Here is a 20,379-nt window from a genome sequence, read left to right on the forward strand (position 1 = left end):
TGGAGCCAGAGGAGGAAAGTTAAACTAACAGGCAGAGTTTGAGAGACGCTGATTGAACCCTGCAGAGTCAGATCGCACATTGCACTGTCACCCCTGAACAATACCACTTCAGCAGACACTGTGCAACAGTGTGTCAAATGACTATGCTAATTAGCATTACAGTGTAAGGGGGAGGAATGGATATGGTTGGGAGAGTAACGAGCAAAAGTTTGCCTGACTGCCTGTATCAGCCTACTATGTTTATACACAGCAGTCCTTGATTAAATCTGGCCTGATTGACAGATGTGACCACCGGTTGCAAACAACCATCCACCATTACCATGATGTCATCTGCAACAGATTCAGATTTAGAAATAAACAAAAAGGTACTGTAGCAGAAATAAGTATGCTAGCAGCAGGGACTCGTTTGCGTCACTCGCCAGGACGACGACCAAACAGTAAAGATATAAGCCTGGTTCCTGTCAAAGCTGCAACCTGTCCCTCTCGTAAATATATCACTAGCAACTTTAAACAATGCTACCTTATATAATGTTACTTACCCTACATTATTCATCTCATATGCATACGTATATACTGTACTCTATATCATCGACTGCATCCTTATGTAATACATGTATCACTAGCCACTTTAACTATGCCACTTTGTTTACATACTCACCTCATGTATATACTGTACTCGATACCATCTACTGTAACCTGCCTATGCTGCTCTGTACCATCACTCATTCATATATCCTTATGTACATATTCTTTATCCCCTTACACTGTGTATAAGACAGTAGTTTTGGAATTGTTAGTTAGATTACTTGTTATTACTGCATTGTCGGAACTAGAAGCACAAGCATTTCGCTACACTCGCATTAACATCTGCTAACCATGTGTATGTGACAAATAAAATGTGATTTGATGATTTGATTTGATTTGACATTGATCTGCTGGCACAGAGCACAAAGACAGAGGGTGGCATGTTGGTTCTTGTCTAGACTAGGGACTGCAGAGAACAGGCCTGCTGGATGATGAATAGGGCATCTGTGTTCACCCCGTCAAGTTCTTCTGAAGAGGGAACTACAAGTCAATCCACCCAGAGCAAACTGTACAGCCAGCACTACTTTGAATACAAGGCCACATACCGGTAATCGGTCTCCTTTCACACTGCAACAGTAGAGCCAAACAGAAAGGACTAGGTGATCTACAGTACTAGAAATACACCACATCAGTCCGTGGAGGCGCCTGACCAACTTCAACAGATACTGTATGTACTGAGGGAACCCAGGGCTGAATTCAATCAAATCTGCACTACAGAACAATTCTGCATGGGAAAAATGCATGCTTACACAAAATTATCATTTAAATTCTATTTAATCTCACTGAGTAAATGACTCACTGTGCAGTTTAATGAAAACGCATGTCAATGTGGCACAACACAGATAGCAGAGGAGTGAGAAAGACGGTGAATCTTCACGCCGGATAAAGAATAAGAAAATTGTTCTTTCAGATGATTGACTGGAATATTGCAGTGTGGCATGAAACTGTCAGGGCAAGTCTGGGAAACGTCGACAGCATTTCAACAATTTCGAAATCTACATGTCTAAAGAAATGTGCCAATTCTCTCTGCTCCAACTGAAATAAAGTGGACAGAAATTTGGGACGGGTTCCTCCACTCTCTTCTAAAAGACACAGAAGGGTTGATTGTGATATGTTAACAATATGGCAGCCCTCATGTTCCTCGTTTCAGCTCCCTTGTCTGGTAGCCAAGAATAACTGTGAGTTCTGGGTAATTCTGCTGTTCACCACCCATTTCCTACTGTTCCCTCTCCACTGGGCCGAGCTGCTGTACACCAGATGAGTGAGAGTGAGTGAGAGCATCTGTGTGTTCTCAAGCTTCTTAAGAGTGACGTCAAAATGAGAAAATGTATATAAGATGCACATTAGCTACAGGGTCACTGAGGATAATCTGAACACTGGTCTCGCCAATAGGCCAAGGTTATGACTCAGGTTATGTAGCAGAACATCAGTTTCCTTCATATTAAAACTCGTCCAGGGCTTGACTAGACTGTCGCCAACTTGGCTCACAGAAAGACATGCATCAGCAGAAATATCCCTGGCCTGCACTGTAGAAATTCTAGAGTTCACAACTATACACACCAATTACACTAACAGATCCTGCATTGTCAGATTCCAAAGTGTCCACAAGAGGGCTCTATTATTCTATATCTGAAAACACTGGTGTAAGAGAAATCCATTTCTAGAAGATTTTATTCCAGTAATAACAGTATGTCTATTCAGCAATATATCTTGTTAGGGAAGATTCAGAATTTGTTGGTAACATATGTAAGATGTTTTATATTCATCAAATATGTTTAAGTTAATTCTCATCAGAATGGTATTTTTGTGTAATTCTGTGGTGAGGTTGCAGTTATCTGTTCTATGTCAAAACTAAGTTGCCTGGGCCGCTGAGAGGGGAGAGGTCAAAGTGTCATCATGTGTAAACATATCTTTCACTCTCTACCTTTCCCATAGTGGGGAAAGGAAGGTTGCAGTGTCTGGAATCATTATATGCTCCCTCTTATGTTGTTTCTATCTTAACCTATAGCCTCACCCTCCTCTCCGTGAGTTTGTCCAGGAGTTTGTATTTAGAGTGGGTTGTATCTAAATGACAATTTGATATATGCCTGTTGATTTGGAGGATTGGTTTATGGTTCTGGGGTTTGGGAAAGGAGACAAAGCTGAACGATGAATAATGTCTATGCTGTCTTATCCTGTGTGTGTGTCTTTACTATAAAGGACCTCATTCACAATGTGGAAGGGGCTCTCAGAGGATTCACTGGGAGACACTGAATCAATCTGAGAGTCACAGGGTTGTGATAGAGCTCATATAATTAAAGATGGACTTTGATAACTAACTCTGACTTGTGTGTGGTTTGCTCCCATGATTTGGTAAATAGAGGAAATTTCCACGACAATCTGATCAAAGGTACAAGTAGATCAATCTGTACACTGAGCCAAACCAACTGAGAATCTTGATTTTTTTGTTGCTACATCCATTTTTGGACTTCTAAATTAATGATATACTGAGTACCCATTACATCTTGAAGAATAACATTTACTAATGCTCTGTCATACCCCATCAGAACCCCAAATATGAGCTTGTTTTACTCAAAGTATCAGTCAAAAAAACAACACTACAGCTTCAAAACATGGTTTAAACTATAATGTTGATATCATGGATGGCCACTGCTGGCATCCATAGCTCAGTCTATGAATTTGAGTGGTGACATTTCTCCAGACCCTTCCCTCAGTTTTTCACCAAAATGCAGGCGGGGTGGCTGCTTTGTTGTTGATTCAATAACTTGTTTAAATGCACGCCAGTGTTAAGCTTCATGCAAAAATATTGAGGTTAGGCCATCATTTGAATGATGCAGGTGACATGAACAGTGATTGGCTGCCTTCATCCATATCTCATTGTACACTGAGTATACCAAACATTAAGAACAATTTTCTAATATTGAGTTGCACCAACTTTTGCCCTCAGAACAACCTCAATTCGTCGGGGCATGGACTCTACAAGGTGTTGAAAGCATTCCACAGGGATGCCGGCCCATGTTGACTCCAATGCTTCCCACAGTTGTGTCAAATTGGCTGGTGGACCATTCTTGATACACATGCGAAACTGTTGAGCATGGAAAAACCTAGCAGCGTTGCAGTTCTTGACACAAACCGGTGCGCCTGGCCCCTTACTACCGTACCCTGTTCATTTGTCTTGTCCATTCCTCTCTTTAATGTCCCATATATACAATTCATGTCTCAAGGCTTAAAAATCCTTCTTTAACCGGTCTCCTCCCCTTCATCTACACTGATTGAAGTGGATTTAACAAGAGACATCAATAAGGAATCATAGGTTTCACCTGGTCAGTCTTGTCATGGGAAGAGCTTCTTAATGTTTTGTACACTCAGTGTATAACCTACCCTTTCCACTTTAGCAGCACACAGTAGTCTATAGAGAATGGGCTAAAAACCAGGTTGGGCAAGTATGCTATTTATTGCAGTTTGTGTGACAAAATCATCCATAGAATTGAAAATGCTATGGAAACACATTAAAACGTCTGTTTTATTTTATTCTGTACATGAAAACTTAAGTACAAAAGTGTGTACTGTCACACACAACATTTTATCCGCTACAAAGTCAGTTTGACGAAAGCACGTCTGGTGGGAAAAATGCATATAATGTTTCTGTGACTTGAATATCTGCATTAAAATCTGTTGTCAACTGGATGGAAACCTAACCACAGTACCAAACAAGCAGTGGAAAACAACTCCTTAAAACTCAAAAGTTTCAGGAAAAGTGGAGAAAAAAAATTCTCAAAGTGAAATGCTTGCTTTGACAGGGCGAGTTTTCCTTAAAACAGGCTTATTCTCAACGCAGCTCTTCTTGGTAGCTATTCTCGTAGATCGTCTGAGACCACTGGCCATATGTGGCTCTCCAACTATGGTAGGTGTATTTTCAGCTTTAATTCGGACATGAGAAGCCTGTTGGGTAATTGTTTCTCCACCATTCCTTTTTGTCTTGGGTGCCTTCTTGGGAGCTTTTGCTTGGCTTGGGGCGACTTGCAATGCCTCCTGGGGACCTGTGTCTTCCTCTTTTTCTGTGTCTTTCAAAGTGTCCATCTTGCCTTGAATAGCTAGCAAAGACTCCTGTGAAGTTACAAGGAACTGGCTCATGGAATCTCTTTTGAGGAAGTACAAATATTTTTCAATGTGACTGAAAATTCCCAACACCCCAGACACCACAAGGTCAGTCACGGAGCTTATTACACAGACTTACCTCTCCCCCAGCCAGCTGGGATTTGAGCTCTGATAGTTCCTTCATCAGATGCTTGATGTTTGCCTTAGAGATGAAGCAGTGTTCAACAGTTATACATGTCCAGAAAGAACTGGCCCATTACCGTACAGTACTGTTGGTAATTCATCGTATAACTTAAAACTACATGGTGACAAGTGTTGAACAAAGAGCACCTTTTTCGTGAGGATGGTTCTGTTCCGATTCTCAATCTCCTGTTGTCTTTGCTCCCCTCTCTCTCTGAAATTAGAAACAATAATATTAAGCCAGAACTCCTGTTTCTGTAAACATGAACAAACTGCACACTGGCCATGTCTTCCATGGGTCATATTCATTAAGGCACACTGTAGCAAAACGTTTTGCATCAGAACAAAAACGAATGCTTCTTATTGTAAGTCCCTGCATGTTTTCCTGCCCCTTTTCCAGTAAATGTTCTTCCATTTGGTGCCTAATAAATATGATCCTGGCCACTACAGTAACATGAAGTGAGATAGCTAGCTACCTGAGCTCCATAGCTCTGGCCACTGCAGTAACATGAAGTGAGATAGCTAGCTACCTGAGCTCCATGGCTCTGGCCACTGCAGTAACATGAAGTGAGATAGCTAGCTACCTGAGCTCCAGGGCTCTGGCCACTGCAGTAACATGAAGTGAGATAGCTAGCTACCTGAGCTCCAGGGCTCTGGCCACTGCAGTAACATGAAGTGAGATAGCTAGCTACCTGAGCTCCATGGCTCTGGCCACTGCAGTAACATGAAGTGAGATAGCTAGCTACCTGAGCTCCAGGGCTCTGGCCACTGCAGTAACATGAAGTGAGATAGCTAGCTACCTGAGCTCCATGGCTCTGGCCACTGCAGTAACATGAAGTGAGATAGCTAGCTACCTGAGCTCCAGGGCTCTGGCCACTGCAGTAACATGAAGTGAGATAGCTAGCTACCTGAGCTCCATGGCTCTGGCCACTGCAGTAACATGAAGTGAGATAGCTAGCTACCTGAGCTCCAGGGCTCTGGCCACTGCAGTAACATGAAGTGAGATAGCTAGCTACCTGAGCTCCAGGGCTCTGGCCACTGCAGTAACATGAAGTGAGATAGCTAGCTACCTGAGCTCCATGGCTCTGGCCACTGCAGTAACATGAAGTGAGATAGCTAGCTACCTGAGCTCCAGGGCTCTGGCCACTGCAGTAACATGAAGTGAGATAGCTAGCTACCTGAGCTCCAGGGCTCTGGCCACTGCAGTAACATGAAGTGAGATAGCTAGCTACCTGAGCTCCAGGGCTCTGGCCACTCTGTCCTCTAGCACAGTGATCTCAGCTTGTTCCTCCTCTACAGCTTGCTGGGCCTCTACCTCCGTTGAGCTCAGCTTCCTCGAGAGGAACACTTGCCCCATTTGAACAGTCTGCTCACAGGACAGGATCTGAAATGTGATGTCCAACAGAACAATTTTCAGAGAAAGCGTCGACATATCCACAAACATTACGAATATGAGTATGTGAAAATTATGAATACATAAACATTTATATAGATAACTTTACTGTGCTATATCTTATCATTTAAGAGGCAGTGTTAACTCAAGGTCATAACTTCAAAGGTTGGCAACATGACATTCAGCATAGGACAGTATCTAGTAGCGGTGTGAACGTTTAAAGGAGAAAATCCCTAACTGAATAACAGTCAGTGTAGTTATCACAAAACTACAACTAACAGATCCCCATCATCATCATCATCATCATCAAGGGAAAAATACAAACATACCTAACGCAACAATGCTGTAACGTTATTTGGAGGGGATATGCATCTTTCAAATGATTAGTCACGGATATAAAAGCACCCCGCACGTCATCATATTTAACAGTTGGAGAAATGGCAGAGTGGGAAGCGACAGTAGCAAAGTCCTGAAAACATGGAGGGACACAGCAAAGAACCTAAAACGGCATTAACTATCATTGTTGCTGAGTGGGTGGGAGACAGCAGTAAATTGAGCTGCGTCTATTAGCTAGGCAGGACTGAGTTTTTTATTAATATATATATATATATATTATTAATGTTTTCAAAAAAACATTGGTATGACCACTAGGGGGCAATGCAGTTCAGTATACCTCAGTCCTGCCTAGAAAATAGACACGGCTCACACACACAAATATACACACTTCTCAAAAAAATAAAGGGAACACTAAAATAACATCCTAGATCTGAATGAATGAAATATTCTTATTAAATACTTTTTTTCTTTACATAGTTGAATGTGCTGACAACAAATTTGTCAGCACATTCAAACAAAATCAAATTTATCAACCCATGGAGGTCTGGATTTGGAGTCACACTCAAAATTAAAGTGGAAAACCACACTACAGGCTGATCCAACTTTGATGTAATGTCCTTAAAAGAAGTCAAAATGAGGCTCAGTAGTGTGTGTGGCCTCCACGTGCCTGTATGACCTCCCTACAACGCCTGGGCATGCTCCTGATGAGGTGGCGGATGGTCTCCTGAGGGATCTCCTCCCAGACCTGGACTAAAGCATCCGCCAACTCCTGGACAGTCTGTGGTGCAACGTGGCGTTGGTGGATGGAGCGAGACATGATGTCCCAGATGTGCTCAATTGGATTCAGGTCTGGGGAACAGGCGGGCCAGTCCATAGCATCAATGCCTTCCTCTTGCAGGAACTGCTGACACACTTCAGCCACATGAGGTCTAGCATTGTCTTGCATTAGGAGGAACCCAGGGCCAACCGCACCAGCATATGGTCTCACAAGGGGCCTGAGGATCTCATCTCAGTACCTAATGGCAGTAAGGCTACCTCTGGCGAGCACATGTAGGTGTGCGGCCCCCCAAAGAAATGCCACCCCACACCATGACTGACCCACCGCCAAACCGGTCATGCTGGAGGATGTTGCAGGCAGCAGAACGTGCTCCACGGCGTCTCCAGACTCTGTCACGTCTGTCATATGTGCTCAGTGTGAACCTGCTTTCATCTGTGAAGAGCACAGTGCGCCAGAGGTGAATTTGCCAGTCTTTGTGTTCTCAGGCAATTGCCAAACGTCCTGCACGGTGTTGGGCTGTACGCACAACCCCCACCTGTGGAAGTCGGGCCCTCATACCACCCTCATGGAGTCTGTTTCTGACGTTTGAGCAGACACATGCACATGTGGCCTGCTGGAGGTCATTTTGCAGGGCTCTGGCAGTGTTCCTCCTGCTCCTCCTTGTACAAAGGCGGAGGTAGCGGTCCTGCAGCTGGGTTGTTGCCCTCCTACGGCCTCCTCCACGTCTCCTGATGTACTGGCCTGTCTCCTGGTAGCGCCTCCATGCTCTGGACACTACACTGACAGACACTGCAAACCTTCTTGCCACAGCGCGTATTGATGTGCCATCCTGATGAGCTGCACTACCTGAGCCACTTGTGTGGGTTGTAGACTCCGTCTCATGCTACCACTAGAGTGAAAGGACCGCCAGCATTCAAAAGTAACCAAAACATCAGCCAGGAAGCATAGGAACTGAGAAGTGGTCTGTGGTCACCACCTGCAGAACCACTCCTTTATTGGGGGTGTCTTGCTAATTGCCTATAATTTCCACCTGTTGTCTATTCCATTTGCACAACAGCATGTGCAATTTATTGTTAATCAGTGTTGCTTCCTAAGTGGACAGTTTGATTTCACAGAAGTGTGATTGACTTGGAGTTACATTGTGTTGTTTAAGTGTTCCCTTTATTTTTTTGAGCAGTATATATAAGCCTCCCCCTAATATATATATATATATACATATACACACACACACAGGATCATACGAAGGACCATATCTGAGTTTTATTAGCGTATAAACATAACAGGAGTTTAAAAGTTAAGAACAATTGTACATTTGTCACATCCCTAGTAGCTACAGTACTGTACAGTAACATGTGGCCTCACCTCATCAAGGTCAGTTTGGATCTTCTCTCTGGAGGCCAAGGACAGATCCCTGGCCAGCATCTGGTTCCTCCGCTGCCTCAGTAACTCATCCAGCTCTCTCTACATAGGAAACACAATGACAGCCTTGAACATAACCTCATTCAACTGTACCAAGTAGACCCTAATGGGGTGTATTCACTAGGAATCAAACCTACCTGAATTTGTCCAACAGAAACACTCGTTTTCATTGCAAAACATTTTTAGTTGCAAACTGAACCAAACTGGAGAAAACGCAAACGGAACAAAACCTGCCTGAAATTTGTGGCAAAACATTTTGCTGCAAAAAAGTTTTGCTATGTCTGCGAATAAAGAACACACCCCAGGTGATTGAGGGAATATTGACAATAGCTTTAAATGTCTGACCAAAGCAGCACAAAATGGCTGCGTAATTTGAGGTACCATGAGCATCAGTCATTAAAATAATCAAGTGGGTGTTTTCACCATCAGATATATGGATTTCACCTGTAAGGCGTTGATCTGCCTCTCCTGCCTGGCTCTCTTCAGGAATACAAGGTCTGCTGGGGTAACCTCATAGCCCTGCATGCCTCTTATCAATGAGTAGGGGTCCTCTTCCAGCACACTGCCTGAACAGACTGAACATGTACATTGATAACATTTGGTGGATCATACTGAATATTTTTTTCATTACAAGCTTCTGCACCATCATAAACCAAAGCATTAAACATTCAGATTTATAGACCTACAGTAGGATCATGTGACATAGGACTACATTAAAATAGATAAGAATTGGAACTTTAATGAAATGTGTTCAGAGGACACAGGGGCACGTGCCCCCTCAGATCGGTCCTGTTAATTAATATATATAGTTGAAGTCGGAAGTTTAAATGTATTTGACTAAGTTGTTTGTAAACTCAGTTTTTCACAATTACTGACATTTAATCCAGGTAAAAATTCCCTGTTTTAGGTCAGTTAGGATCACCACTTTATTTTAAGATTGTGAAATGTCAGAATAATCGTAGAATGATTTATTTCAGCTTTGATTTATTTCATCACTTTCCCAGTGGGTCAGAAGTTTACATACACTCAATTAGTATTTGGTAGTATTGCCTGTAAATTGTTTCACTTGGGTCAAACATTTTGGGTAGCCTTCCACAATAAATTGGGAGAATTGTAGCACATTCCTCCTGACAGAGCTGGTCAGGTTTTTTTATTTTTATTTTATTTTACCTTTATTTAACCAGGCAAGTCAGTTAAGAACAAATTCTTATTTTCAATGACGGCCTGGGAACAGTGGGTTAACTGCCTGTTCAGGGGCAGAACGACAGATTTGTACCTTGTCAGCTCGGGGGTTTGAACTCGCAACTTTCCGGTTACTAGTCCAACGCTCTAACCACTAGGCTACCCTGCCGCCCTGAGTCAGGTTTGTAGGCCTCCTTGCTCGCACACACATTTTTCAGTTCTGCCCACACACTTCTATAGGATTGAGGTAAGGGCTTTGTGATGGCCACTCCAATACCTTGACTTTGTTGTCCTTCAGCCATTTTGCCACAACTTTGGAAGTATGCTTGGGATCATTGTCCATTTGGAAGACCCAATTGCAACCAAGCTTTAACTACCTGACTGATGTCTTGAGATTTTGCTTCAATATATCCACATCATTTTCATTCCTCATGAAGCCATCTATTTTGTGAAGTGCACCAGTCCCCCCTGCAGCAAAGCACCCCCACAACATGATGCTGCCACTCCCGTGCGTCATGGTTGGGATGGTGTTCTTCGGCTTGCAAGCCTCCCTTTTTCCTCCAAACATAGCGATGGTGGTTATGGCCTAACAGTACTATTTTTGTTTCATCAGACCAGATTACATTTCTCCAAAAGCACAATCTTTGTCCCCATATGCTGTTGCAAACCATAGTCTGGCTTTTGGAGCAGTGGCATCTTCCTTGCTGAGCGGCCTTTCAGGTTATGTCTATATAGGACTCGTTTTACTGTGGATATAGATACTTTTGTACCCGTTTCCTCCAGCATCTTCACTAGGTCCTTTGCTGTTGTTCTGGGATTGATTTGCACTTTTCGCAGTAGGAAGGCTGCGTGGTCCCATGGTGTTAACACTTGCATACTATTGTTTGTACAGATGAATGTGATACCTTCAGGCATTTGGAAATTGCTCCCAAGGATGAACCAAACTTGGAGGTCTACAATTTTCTGAAGTCTTGGCTGATTTCTTTTGATTTTCCCATGATTTCAAGCAAAGAGGCACCGAGTTTGAAGGTAGGCCTTGAAATACATCCACAGGTACACCTCCATTTAACTCAAATTATGTCAATTAGCCTACCAGAAGCTTCTAAAGCCATAACATTTTCTGGAATTTTCCAAGCTCTTTAAAAGGCACAGTCAACTTAGCGTATGTAAACATCTGACCCACTGGAATTGTGATACAGTGAAGAAGTGAAATAATCTGTCTGTAAACAATTGTTGGAGAAATTATTTGTGTCATGCACAAAGTAGATGTCCTAACCGACTTGCCAAAACTATAGTTTGTTAACAAGAAATGTGTGGAGTGGTTGAAAAACAAATTTCAATGACTCCAACATAAGTGTATGTAAACTTCAGACAACTGTATATATAGTTGTCGTTTCTTTGAAATACTTTAAGCCACCTAGCAATTTTATGAAGTTGATTTTGGCTAGCCCAGATTGAGAACCTATCTCCCAACCTCATAACTAGCTACCAAAAAGCCATTTCAGGCTACTAATCAAGTTAGAGTAGCTAGCTTGTTTAACCATCTCAGCATTTCACTGTAGTCTAAACGCGTTGTATTCGGCACATGTGACAACTACAGAAATATTTGGCATGCCTGCTGGCAAGGTTGGTAGACTTTAGGAAAGCAAGCAATTACTAAATGAACTGAATAAGACATTCATTTCAATCTTCTACCCAGATATTAGGAAAAAAAGAACCACAAGTCAGGAGAATAGACAGCTTAAGAGGTATGGTTACATATGCAGAAAAATATACATTTTTGCACATAAAATTAAGCATAATGATTATGGCTCTAAATTCCAGGAAAAAGCAATTCAGGCTAAATTCTCTCACATGCAGATGGGGCCTAGCCCCCTCCAGACCACCCTACTTTGTGGCCCCTCAGATTTTGACACCCCTGTGTGTGTTTATGTTTGTCACCTCAAACATACCAAACCACATATTGGTGCAAATATACAGCTATAGGATTGTGAACAATATAGGAAACACCCACGTGTGCTTGAAGTGATGCGAGACCGTCGGCATGTTTCAGTTTCTGCAGGCTCGATTGTGTAAAGGTCCATGGTCATATTTAACGTGGGAGACAAGGGCTCTTGCCCAGGGGTGGTTTCAATCTGGATGTAAAGACAAAATGGTAACAGATAGAAATGTATTAGTTGTCAGCTAGGCCTACCCTCCACAATAATTGGCTCAAGTTGGCATACAAACTACAGTGCATTCATAAAGTATTCACACCCCTTGATTTTACAGTTTGTGATAAAAAGTTGGATTAAAATGTATTTAATTGGCATTTTTTGTCAACCAGACACAAAATACTCTGACAAAGTGAAAGACATTTTTTACAAATTCTAGAATTTACAACAAATAAAACACTAATATATATCTTGATTAGATAAGTATTAAAACCCAGAGTCAATACGTTAGAATCACCTTTTGCATCAATTACACCTGTGAGTCTTTCTGGGTGAGCTTTCCACTCCTGGATTGTTCTACATATGCCACGGACAAAATTGCGGCTGTAACAACAAAATGTAGGAAAAGTCTAGGGGTGAATACTTTCTGAAGGCACTGTAAAACCCCAGTGCACCTAGGCAGAAGTGTGGTGAACGAGATTCGGCCTACCACATGTGTTTTAAAGCTCAAAGGCCGAGTTAAGTTCAACTCTGACGTTGGCGGCGTCCTCTGAAGTTGTCGTCCCAATGGAATATGATTTGAAGGGTCTTGAATGAGTCTACTGATCGCCGGTGAAACATTTGACTTGTGAGTAGCTTTTTTCCCTTTGGTTGCATTTCTGTTTCTCCTGTTTGCAACGGAATTCTTTGAGAGATCCATTTTTCTTGTTGCGTTGAAACCTAAACTAGACAAATTGCAACATATTTTGACTAAACCGTTCATAAAAAATAAAAAGATTAGAGGCGTTATGTGACAATCGAATCTAAATCACCTGTTGGCGCGCACCTGTAACGCTCGCGAGGCCGTGGCTAAGAGCCAATTTATGCTTGATCCGAAAATATGGTCTGAGACGCAATAGCGGGGCAGAGGCTGAATTGAGCTCTGTACGGCATCGCTGTGCGCCTCTTCAATCTTCTAACAATGTGGGGGGGCTCCGTATAGCTCTGCATTGACATGATTGGTTAACAGTAGGTGAGGGCGGGAAGTCTGATCTGACAATACTGAGATATTAAATTATGTTGCAGGATTTAAAAATATATATATTTTTTTATAGCCTACTGTACATGAAAAACATTCCTACAGTAGATGATATCTCAGACAGAGATACAGTAGGTGTGTGATTTCTGTTTTCACCCTCAAAGCTCAGGGAGGCCATAGGGCAGGTCAGAAAGCAGTGAGAGGAGACTAACAGGGTATTGGATGCTTCACTTGACGTACATTTCACCATAATTTCAGAATCAGAAGGTACTTATAAACCAAGTACATTTACTCATGCCCAGCAATAGACAAATATACAGACAGAATACAGACAGAGGAATTTACACAGTCAACATACATCATGTATAATATAAATACAGTAAGCATAAAATATAATGGATGGTAAACTGCATTGCTTGAAATTCTACCTTCCAGTGAGGCTAAATCCTCCCTAAACAGCTGACTGTAAATGCCAAGGCTCTTGGCACCTCTAAAAATGGTCGGAGCAGGGAGACATCCAGAGGGGAAAACAGCAAAGATCAAATTGGCCAGCTGCAGATGAGAACATGTACTAGTAGTGTATGACCAGTAGAGGGAGACAAGAGGTTGCACCTGCATTGAGGAATCATCAGTATTGTCATTATAGAGGTGTGGGGGGGCTGCCTTATTCCACGTCCACGTCATCAACTAGTGCTCAGGGAGTGAAAGAAATCAAATAAATAATGTTTTATTGTCACATACACCGGTGCAGACAGTGATATGTGTTGTTTTACAGGGTCAGCCATAGTAGTATTGCGCCCCTGGAGCAAATTAGAGGTAAGTGCCTTGCTCAACAACATCAACATATTTTTCACCTTGTCTGCTCGGGTATCAAAATAGCATAATGCAGTGTCAACAGTTTCTACAGGAGTTGTCCTTTGAAGCCAGATCTGCCCTCTCCTCCTTGTCCACATCAGAGCCCTGTGCCACAACAATGGGACAGTGATGTGTACCTGGACTTAGTGCTCAGACACCATCAGTAGCAGACAGCCACAATCTGCTTATGACCTGAAGCAGCATTATCAAACACTATGAGGAGACCTTTTATTACAATTCTAAATAAAAAGTGCATTTCATACTATGTTAATGAGCTAAAAAAAAATACATGTTTTTGATCTGAGAACACACACACCGCGTGATTCCACCGAAACACAAGCCGTAAGGGAACATATAGTGCATTCTGAAAGTATTCAGACTGCTTGACTTTTTCTACATTTTGTTACGTTACAGTGTTATTCTAAAATGGATTCAATTGTTTTTTTCCCTCATCCATCTACACACAATATCCCATAATGACAAAACATGCTCTGACATGCACGGTCAAGGATGATCCATAGAAACAGGATGCATCTGAGATTAATTTCAAGTCTCACAGCAAAGGGTCTTAATACCTATGTAAATAAGTAATACATATTTTCTACATTTGCTAACATTTCTAAAAACCTATTTTCACTTTGTCATTATGGGGTATTTGGTGTAGATTGATGACAATTGTTTTTTATTTCATCCATTTTAAAATAAGGCTGTAACGTAATAAAATGTGGACAAAGTCAAGGGGTCTGAATACTTTCCGAAAGTTCTGTATAGCCAAGCAGAACTGACAGCTAAGTTTAAACCTGCTCTTCATGCCGTCCGTCCGGCCAGGCTTAGGCTGAGGCACATGCTCTAGAGAGCTCCAGGAATGGAAGATGAGAGTGAATGCTGAGTCATAAATACTTCTGTTTTTAAACTGTCCGACCGGGTCCATCACACTGAGGAAGAGAATGGGGGGTGTAAATTACACTCATGCGTGCGTGCGTGCGTGTGTGCGTGCGTGTGTGTGTGTGTGTGTGTGTAGAGAGATGGGTCAGGGTTCCTTGATGGACGTTTGATGCTGAGCTCCAATCAGCCTCCTTTCATGTGTTCTGAAACACAGCTGGCGGCCGAACGCGCTCACACACACACACACACACACACACACACACACACACCGTCTTTTAAGTAGAGAGAGAGAGGCGGGAGAGAGAGGAAGAGAGAGAGAGACGAGAGGCGGGAGAGAGAGGAAGAGAGCTTTACAACACTTGCTTCCCAGGAGGTTAGGGCCAAGGGAGGAGAAGGAGAGTCACATGGCTTTACACCCATCTACTCTTCCCCTGGGAGCAAGCCCCTTAGTTCTTCCCGTGGGAACAAGCCCTGTAGTTCTTCCCCTGGGAACAAGCCCCTTAGTTCTAGACCTGTGAACAAACCCCTTAGTTCTCCCCCTGGGAACAAACCCCTTAGTTCTCCCCCTGGGAACAAGCCCCTTAGTTCTCCCCCTGGGAACAAACCCCTTAGTTCTCCCCCTGGGAATAAACCCCTTAGTTCTCCCCCTGGGAATAAGCCCCTTAGTTCTCCCCCTGGGAACAAACCCCTTAGTTCTCCCTCTGGGAACAAACCCCTTAGTTCTCCCCCTGGGAATAAACCCCTTAGTTCTCCATCTGGGAATAAGCCCCTTAGTTCTCCCCCTGGGAATAAACCCCTTAGTTCTCCCCCTGGGAATAAGCCCCTTAGTTCTTCCTCTAGACACCGATAAGTTTTTTATTTTTTATTCTGTGAACCAGAAATGTTGTTTAATACAGGCAAAGAAACAAAATATAAATTTTAGCACAAGTTGGGAAGTTGAAATTCCATATGGTATTGCACGTTTGCAGGATGATCAATAGCTTAACAAATAAACTGTCAATGTGTTTTTTATTTTTTTCCTCACCAAGCATCTGTAGCTCATTCTGTCAATAGCACACAGGGGCTGATTCCTCTATCAGCAATGCTTCTGAGACCCAGGCAGTCAAAGTGATGTCCTAAAAAGTGCATTAAACAGTCATCACATTGGGAATAGACAGTAGGGTAAAAAGATAGTCTCCATAGGGTTATTTTACCACTGCACCAGCTGTTTCCTTCAACTGTCTCGCATTAAGCTAACACTGGCTGGAGAGAGCAGCTGTGAAGGGTCTTTCTGGGAAGCATCTTTGCACCAGAGAGCCTTTTATTAGCGATAATGGCCCATTTGTTATTGTGTGTGCATGTGTGTGTTTGTGTGTGTATGCATGTGTCTGCGTGTGTCTGCGTGTGTCTGCGTGTATGTATGTGTGCGTGTGTGTGTACTGTTTGAGTCATTTTGGGATGGAGCACTAGGCAACGTCATGTCTGGCAGGTACAATGAAAAGCACTTAACTTTGGCGGAGGTCAAAGGCCTAGCATTGTGAAGCTCATCAACCATTAAGTGATGGACAACAAAATGGGAGAGATGGAGAGAGGATGAGTCCTTAAAGATCTAGCCTATAGGGGATAGGAGCTAGATATTGTGCCTCATTACCCAGAGTACCCTAGTCTATAGGTCAGTGGTCTAGACCTGTGTGGGGTTGAATGACCCATACATCCTTCAGCTTTCATCATAAGTATGCTCTATCCGGACTGACCCATGGTACACTTGAGGAGCAGGCCCCTCTAAGGTTACCAGTCTTTGGTATTGGGGTCTATTTCTGGAATCCTCTCTCTCTCTCCCTCTCTCTCTCTCTCTCCCTCTCTCTCTCCCCCTCGCTCCCTCCTCCCTTCCTCTCTCTCCCTCTCTCTCTCCCCCTCGCTCCCTCCTCCCTTCCTCTCTCTCCCGCTCTCTCTCCCCCTCGCTCCCTCCTCCCTCTCTCTCCCCCTCGCTCCTTCCTCCCTCCCTCTCTCTCCCTCTCTCTCTGCCCCTCACTCCTTCCTCCCTCCCTCTCTCTCCCTCTCTCCCTCTCTCTCTCCCTCTCTCCCTCTCTCTGCCCCTCACTCCCTTCTCCCTCCCTCTCTCTCCCTCTCTCCCTCCCTCCCTCTCCAGGTGGAGGTGTTATATATACATATACTCAGTGGGATGGATCACGGCTCAGATCAGCGATGTGATGGGAATAGCCTTCCCCCTCCTGCAAGGTGTGATGGGAATAGCCTTCCCCCTCCTGCAAGGTGTGATGGGAATAGCCTTCCCCCTCCTGCAAGGTGTGATGGGAATAGCCTTCCCCCTCCTGCAAGGTGTGATGGGAATAGCCTTCCCCCTCCTGCAAGGTGTGATGGGAATAGCCTTCCCCCTCCTGCAAGGTGTGATGGGAATAGCCTTCCCCCTCCTGCAAGGTGTGATGGGAATAGCCTTCCCCCTCCTGCAAGGTGTGATGGGAATAGCCTTCCCCCTCCTGCAAGGTGTGACGGGAATAGCCTTCCCCCTCCTGCAAGGTGTGACGGGAATAGCCTTCCCCCTCCTGCAAGGTGTGACGGGAATAGCCTTCCCCCTCCTGCAAGGTGTGATGGGAATAGCCTTCCCCCTCCTGCAAGGTGTGATGGGAATAGCCTTCCCCCTCCTGCAAGGTGTGATGGGAATAGCCTTCCCCCTCCTGCAAGGTGTGATGGGAATAGCCTTCCCCCTCCTGCAAGGTGTGATGGGAATAGCCTTCCCCCTCCTGCAAGGTGTGATGGGAATAGCCTTCCCCCTCCTGCAAGGTGTGGGCAGGGTTATGTTAAGCCTCAACAATCACTCATATTAGCAAACTTATTTAATTTCAAACTACACAAGTACGGCCCTATGGGTTATTTATCATAATGAATGATACCAGCAAAATGTCCACAATAAGTGGTCAGTTTGGCCGGTGTCGATAATTTTCAGTTTATCGTCCCAGGTCTGAGATGCTTCAATGTCAATATTCTATCCGGCTCCCTTTTATAGAAGTAAAGATATTTAATAGCCATTTTTATCCAGTTGACTATTTCTTACTGATGACTGAAAGTAACTGATGACTATATGAACTTCCTTACTTCACATTGTCAATTAGAGAGGATGTTAAATTGCTAGGATACGTATTGTGAATAAACATAGCTGGGATATAATGATAGTACATCACTCTCAAAATGGCTGACATAGCTGTCAATGAAATACATCAGCGCAGGCAATCAGCACAGCCTCCCCAAGAGGCAGATCACATCCATCATGCCACAGTAACTGGCCGCAAGGCCAACGATGAACTAGTTATATCTGAGGGCACAGGAACTAGCCTGAGTCCCTCATCTGTTTGTGCTGTCTTGACAACCGCTATGTCAACGTCACGCCAAAGTTGCACAAGACAGCACAAACAGAGTTGGGAGTCAGGCTAGACAGGAACATCCCTCAGAGTTCATAGTGAGTTGATGAATGATGTGTGTAGTTGGCAACTCAATGTGTTTTTGAACTGCACACACTATAAAGAGACTCCTCTCAACTCTCTGGAAAAAGTTAGCCTGGCTATATAATCTATTTTCCTGTATTCCAACAGTTTATTTTACAGTGGGGACTGAGTGTGTATTGTCATGCTGTCCTGCGTTATTGTTCTCCTGAGTAGGACAACAGGTGGCTCTGATAGTACAGGCCACGCCGCGTCTCCATGACACGTCTCCATGACAACCCCCAGCACATTGTAGATAAGGTCATAGTTGATGGGAGCCCATTGAGATCTAAATCTATAAGGGGATATTTTCTACCTCCCCTAGCAGGCACTGTGAGGCCCACCTTTTAGTCTGTTTCTGGCAAGATGTATGTGTATGTGTCAAGGAGAGGTTCCGATGACAGCTGGGGACTGACACAATGGAAGCCTCGAATGTGCCTTTACCTCACCACACACGCAGTTTGTGTCAGTCCAGACACACTTCCAGACACTGAAACATTGACACCACTGCTACTCAGCAGAAGGCCAGAGGTAAAGCCTTCCCACCCACACACCCACCGCAGCACTGCTAGTTGATGGAAAACACAGACCCGCACGGAGCCAAGGACACATTGAAAGGAGTCTGAGATGTAGTTCCGTGGTTGCCGTGGTCGGACAGAAAACAGTCCCACAGGAGAGCATGCCTCAGTGAATGTCCAAGCGTAGAACAGTATACTTCTGGAATAGAACGCTGGGTTTTAAAGGGGAAAAACATGCTGTGAAATTCTGTGATTCTTTGAAAAATACAGTTTTCAATTATTTTCAGAGTTGACTGGCAAATGATCATAGAATCTTGACATTGTTTTGAATACTGCTATGCTCCTATCAGACCACCATTTTGATTCCCCACATGCAAATCAAATGCCTTGTCCTAAGGTACCAGAGCAGGTGACATGGTCACCCGGACTCAATTGTCATCCAGAATAGACCACCTGAGTAAAATAAAACCTACAATGCATTTTACTCTGTCACCTTGTGTCACCTATTGTTTAAGCTGTGGGTGATGTGGGTATCAGTGTCCTCAGTAAAACTAAGTTCCTGACTACATGTATGGATCAGCTTTCCAAAGCTGTCCTGATGAAGGTAGATTCCATAGAATCCCAAACTGACTAACCTGCCCCTGGGCACTTGAAACAAGTTAACCCCCCCCCCCCCCCTCTCTCTCTCTTCTCTCTCTCCTTCCCCTCTCCTTCCTCTCTCTCTATCTCCACGGGGACAGTCCCAGACTCCTTAGGGATCAGTTCCCTGACAGGACCATCTGGCCAAGTGTGTGTGTGTGTGTGTGTCATTAGGGGTAGGTTAAATTTAGCAGCGAGGCAGATATCTGCATGCCAGGTCCTATCTGTCCCTTTACCCCCCTCCCTCGCTCACTCTCCTTCCCTCCCTCCCTCTCTCTCTCTCTCCTTCCCTCCCTCTCTCTCTCTCTCCTTCTCTCCCTCCCCAGTCATTTCTCCCCAATGCACCACACTGTCCTTCTATCCAGTCCTCTATCACAACAGCGTCTCATTCCCCCTCTTTCTGTCACTCTCTCTCCCAGGCGCGCTCCCTCTCTCCGTCATATCGGCGGGAGAGTGATTCACCCCCCTCCTCCTCCCCCATCGCTCGAACTGGATTGTACAGACAGAGGCAAGCTGAGGACACAGGAGAGGAGAAAAAGGGCTCGATCAGGGAAGGAAGACGTGAAAACACTACACACTGGATAACATTTCCTCTCTGCTGGCAGGGGGCTACAGAGCAACACAGTGACACTGCAGCAGTAGCAGCAAGCAGCGGTCTGGACTACAGCTTTGACTCACCGCTCTCTGAGGTAAGACTGGTTGTCAGCTACACGCTGCAGCTAAACCCAGAGAGGGAGGTCAAACTACATGGACTTCTCTCTCTGTACCCATGACAACCCTCTTTGTCTACAGTATTTCATTCAGTTTATCATGTGCATTCTGCAGTGTATGGAGACAGGCTGGTGTTGAGTGGGTGTTGCTGTGACG

The 20,379-nt window shown here is 44.1% G+C and overlaps 2 protein-coding genes across 6 annotated transcripts in view; one reads left to right on the top strand and one right to left on the bottom strand.

Annotated features, from left to right (window-relative positions):
* Positions 1-4,020: 4,020 nt before the first annotated feature.
* Positions 4,021-20,379, bottom strand: part of LOC110527187 (uncharacterized) — a 61,311-nt gene continuing 44,952 nt past the window's right edge. The window contains exons 1-9 of one of the 4 annotated variants that reach the window (XM_036982522.2): positions 12,951-13,028; positions 12,615-12,844; positions 11,986-12,106; positions 9,234-9,364; positions 8,733-8,831; positions 6,096-6,247; positions 5,014-5,077; positions 4,823-4,885; positions 4,021-4,692 (exon numbers count right to left, since the gene is read on the bottom strand). In XM_036982522.2, the coding sequence (XP_036838417.2) occupies positions 4,360-4,692; positions 4,823-4,885; positions 5,014-5,077; positions 6,096-6,247; positions 8,733-8,831; positions 9,234-9,364; positions 11,986-12,106; positions 12,615-12,824 (1,173 nt within the window). In that variant the 5' untranslated portion in view covers positions 12,825-12,844; positions 12,951-13,028 and the 3' untranslated portion in view covers positions 4,021-4,359. Of the gene's footprint in view, positions 4,693-4,822; positions 4,886-5,013; positions 5,078-6,095; positions 6,248-8,732; positions 8,832-9,233; positions 9,365-11,985; positions 12,107-12,422; positions 12,504-12,614; positions 13,029-20,379 lie in introns of those variants that run through there. The other 3 variants (XM_021608325.3, XM_021608327.3, XM_090239959.1) reach the window with 3 other exon arrangements.
* The window catches only part of LOC110527185 (filamin A-interacting protein 1-like), an 82,853-nt gene continuing 82,310 nt past the window's right edge, over positions 19,837-20,379 (top strand). For both annotated transcript variants that reach the window (XM_021608323.3, XM_021608322.3), the window contains exon 1: positions 19,837-20,201. The gene's annotated coding sequence lies outside the window, so the exon portion shown is untranslated. The remainder of the gene's footprint in view (positions 20,202-20,379) is intronic.

The sequence above is a fragment of the Oncorhynchus mykiss genome, chromosome 7 (assembly GCF_057628025.1).
Source record: "Oncorhynchus mykiss isolate SJ-2025 chromosome 7, ASM5762802v1, whole genome shotgun sequence".
Taxonomy (NCBI): Eukaryota; Metazoa; Chordata; class Actinopteri; order Salmoniformes; family Salmonidae; genus Oncorhynchus; species Oncorhynchus mykiss.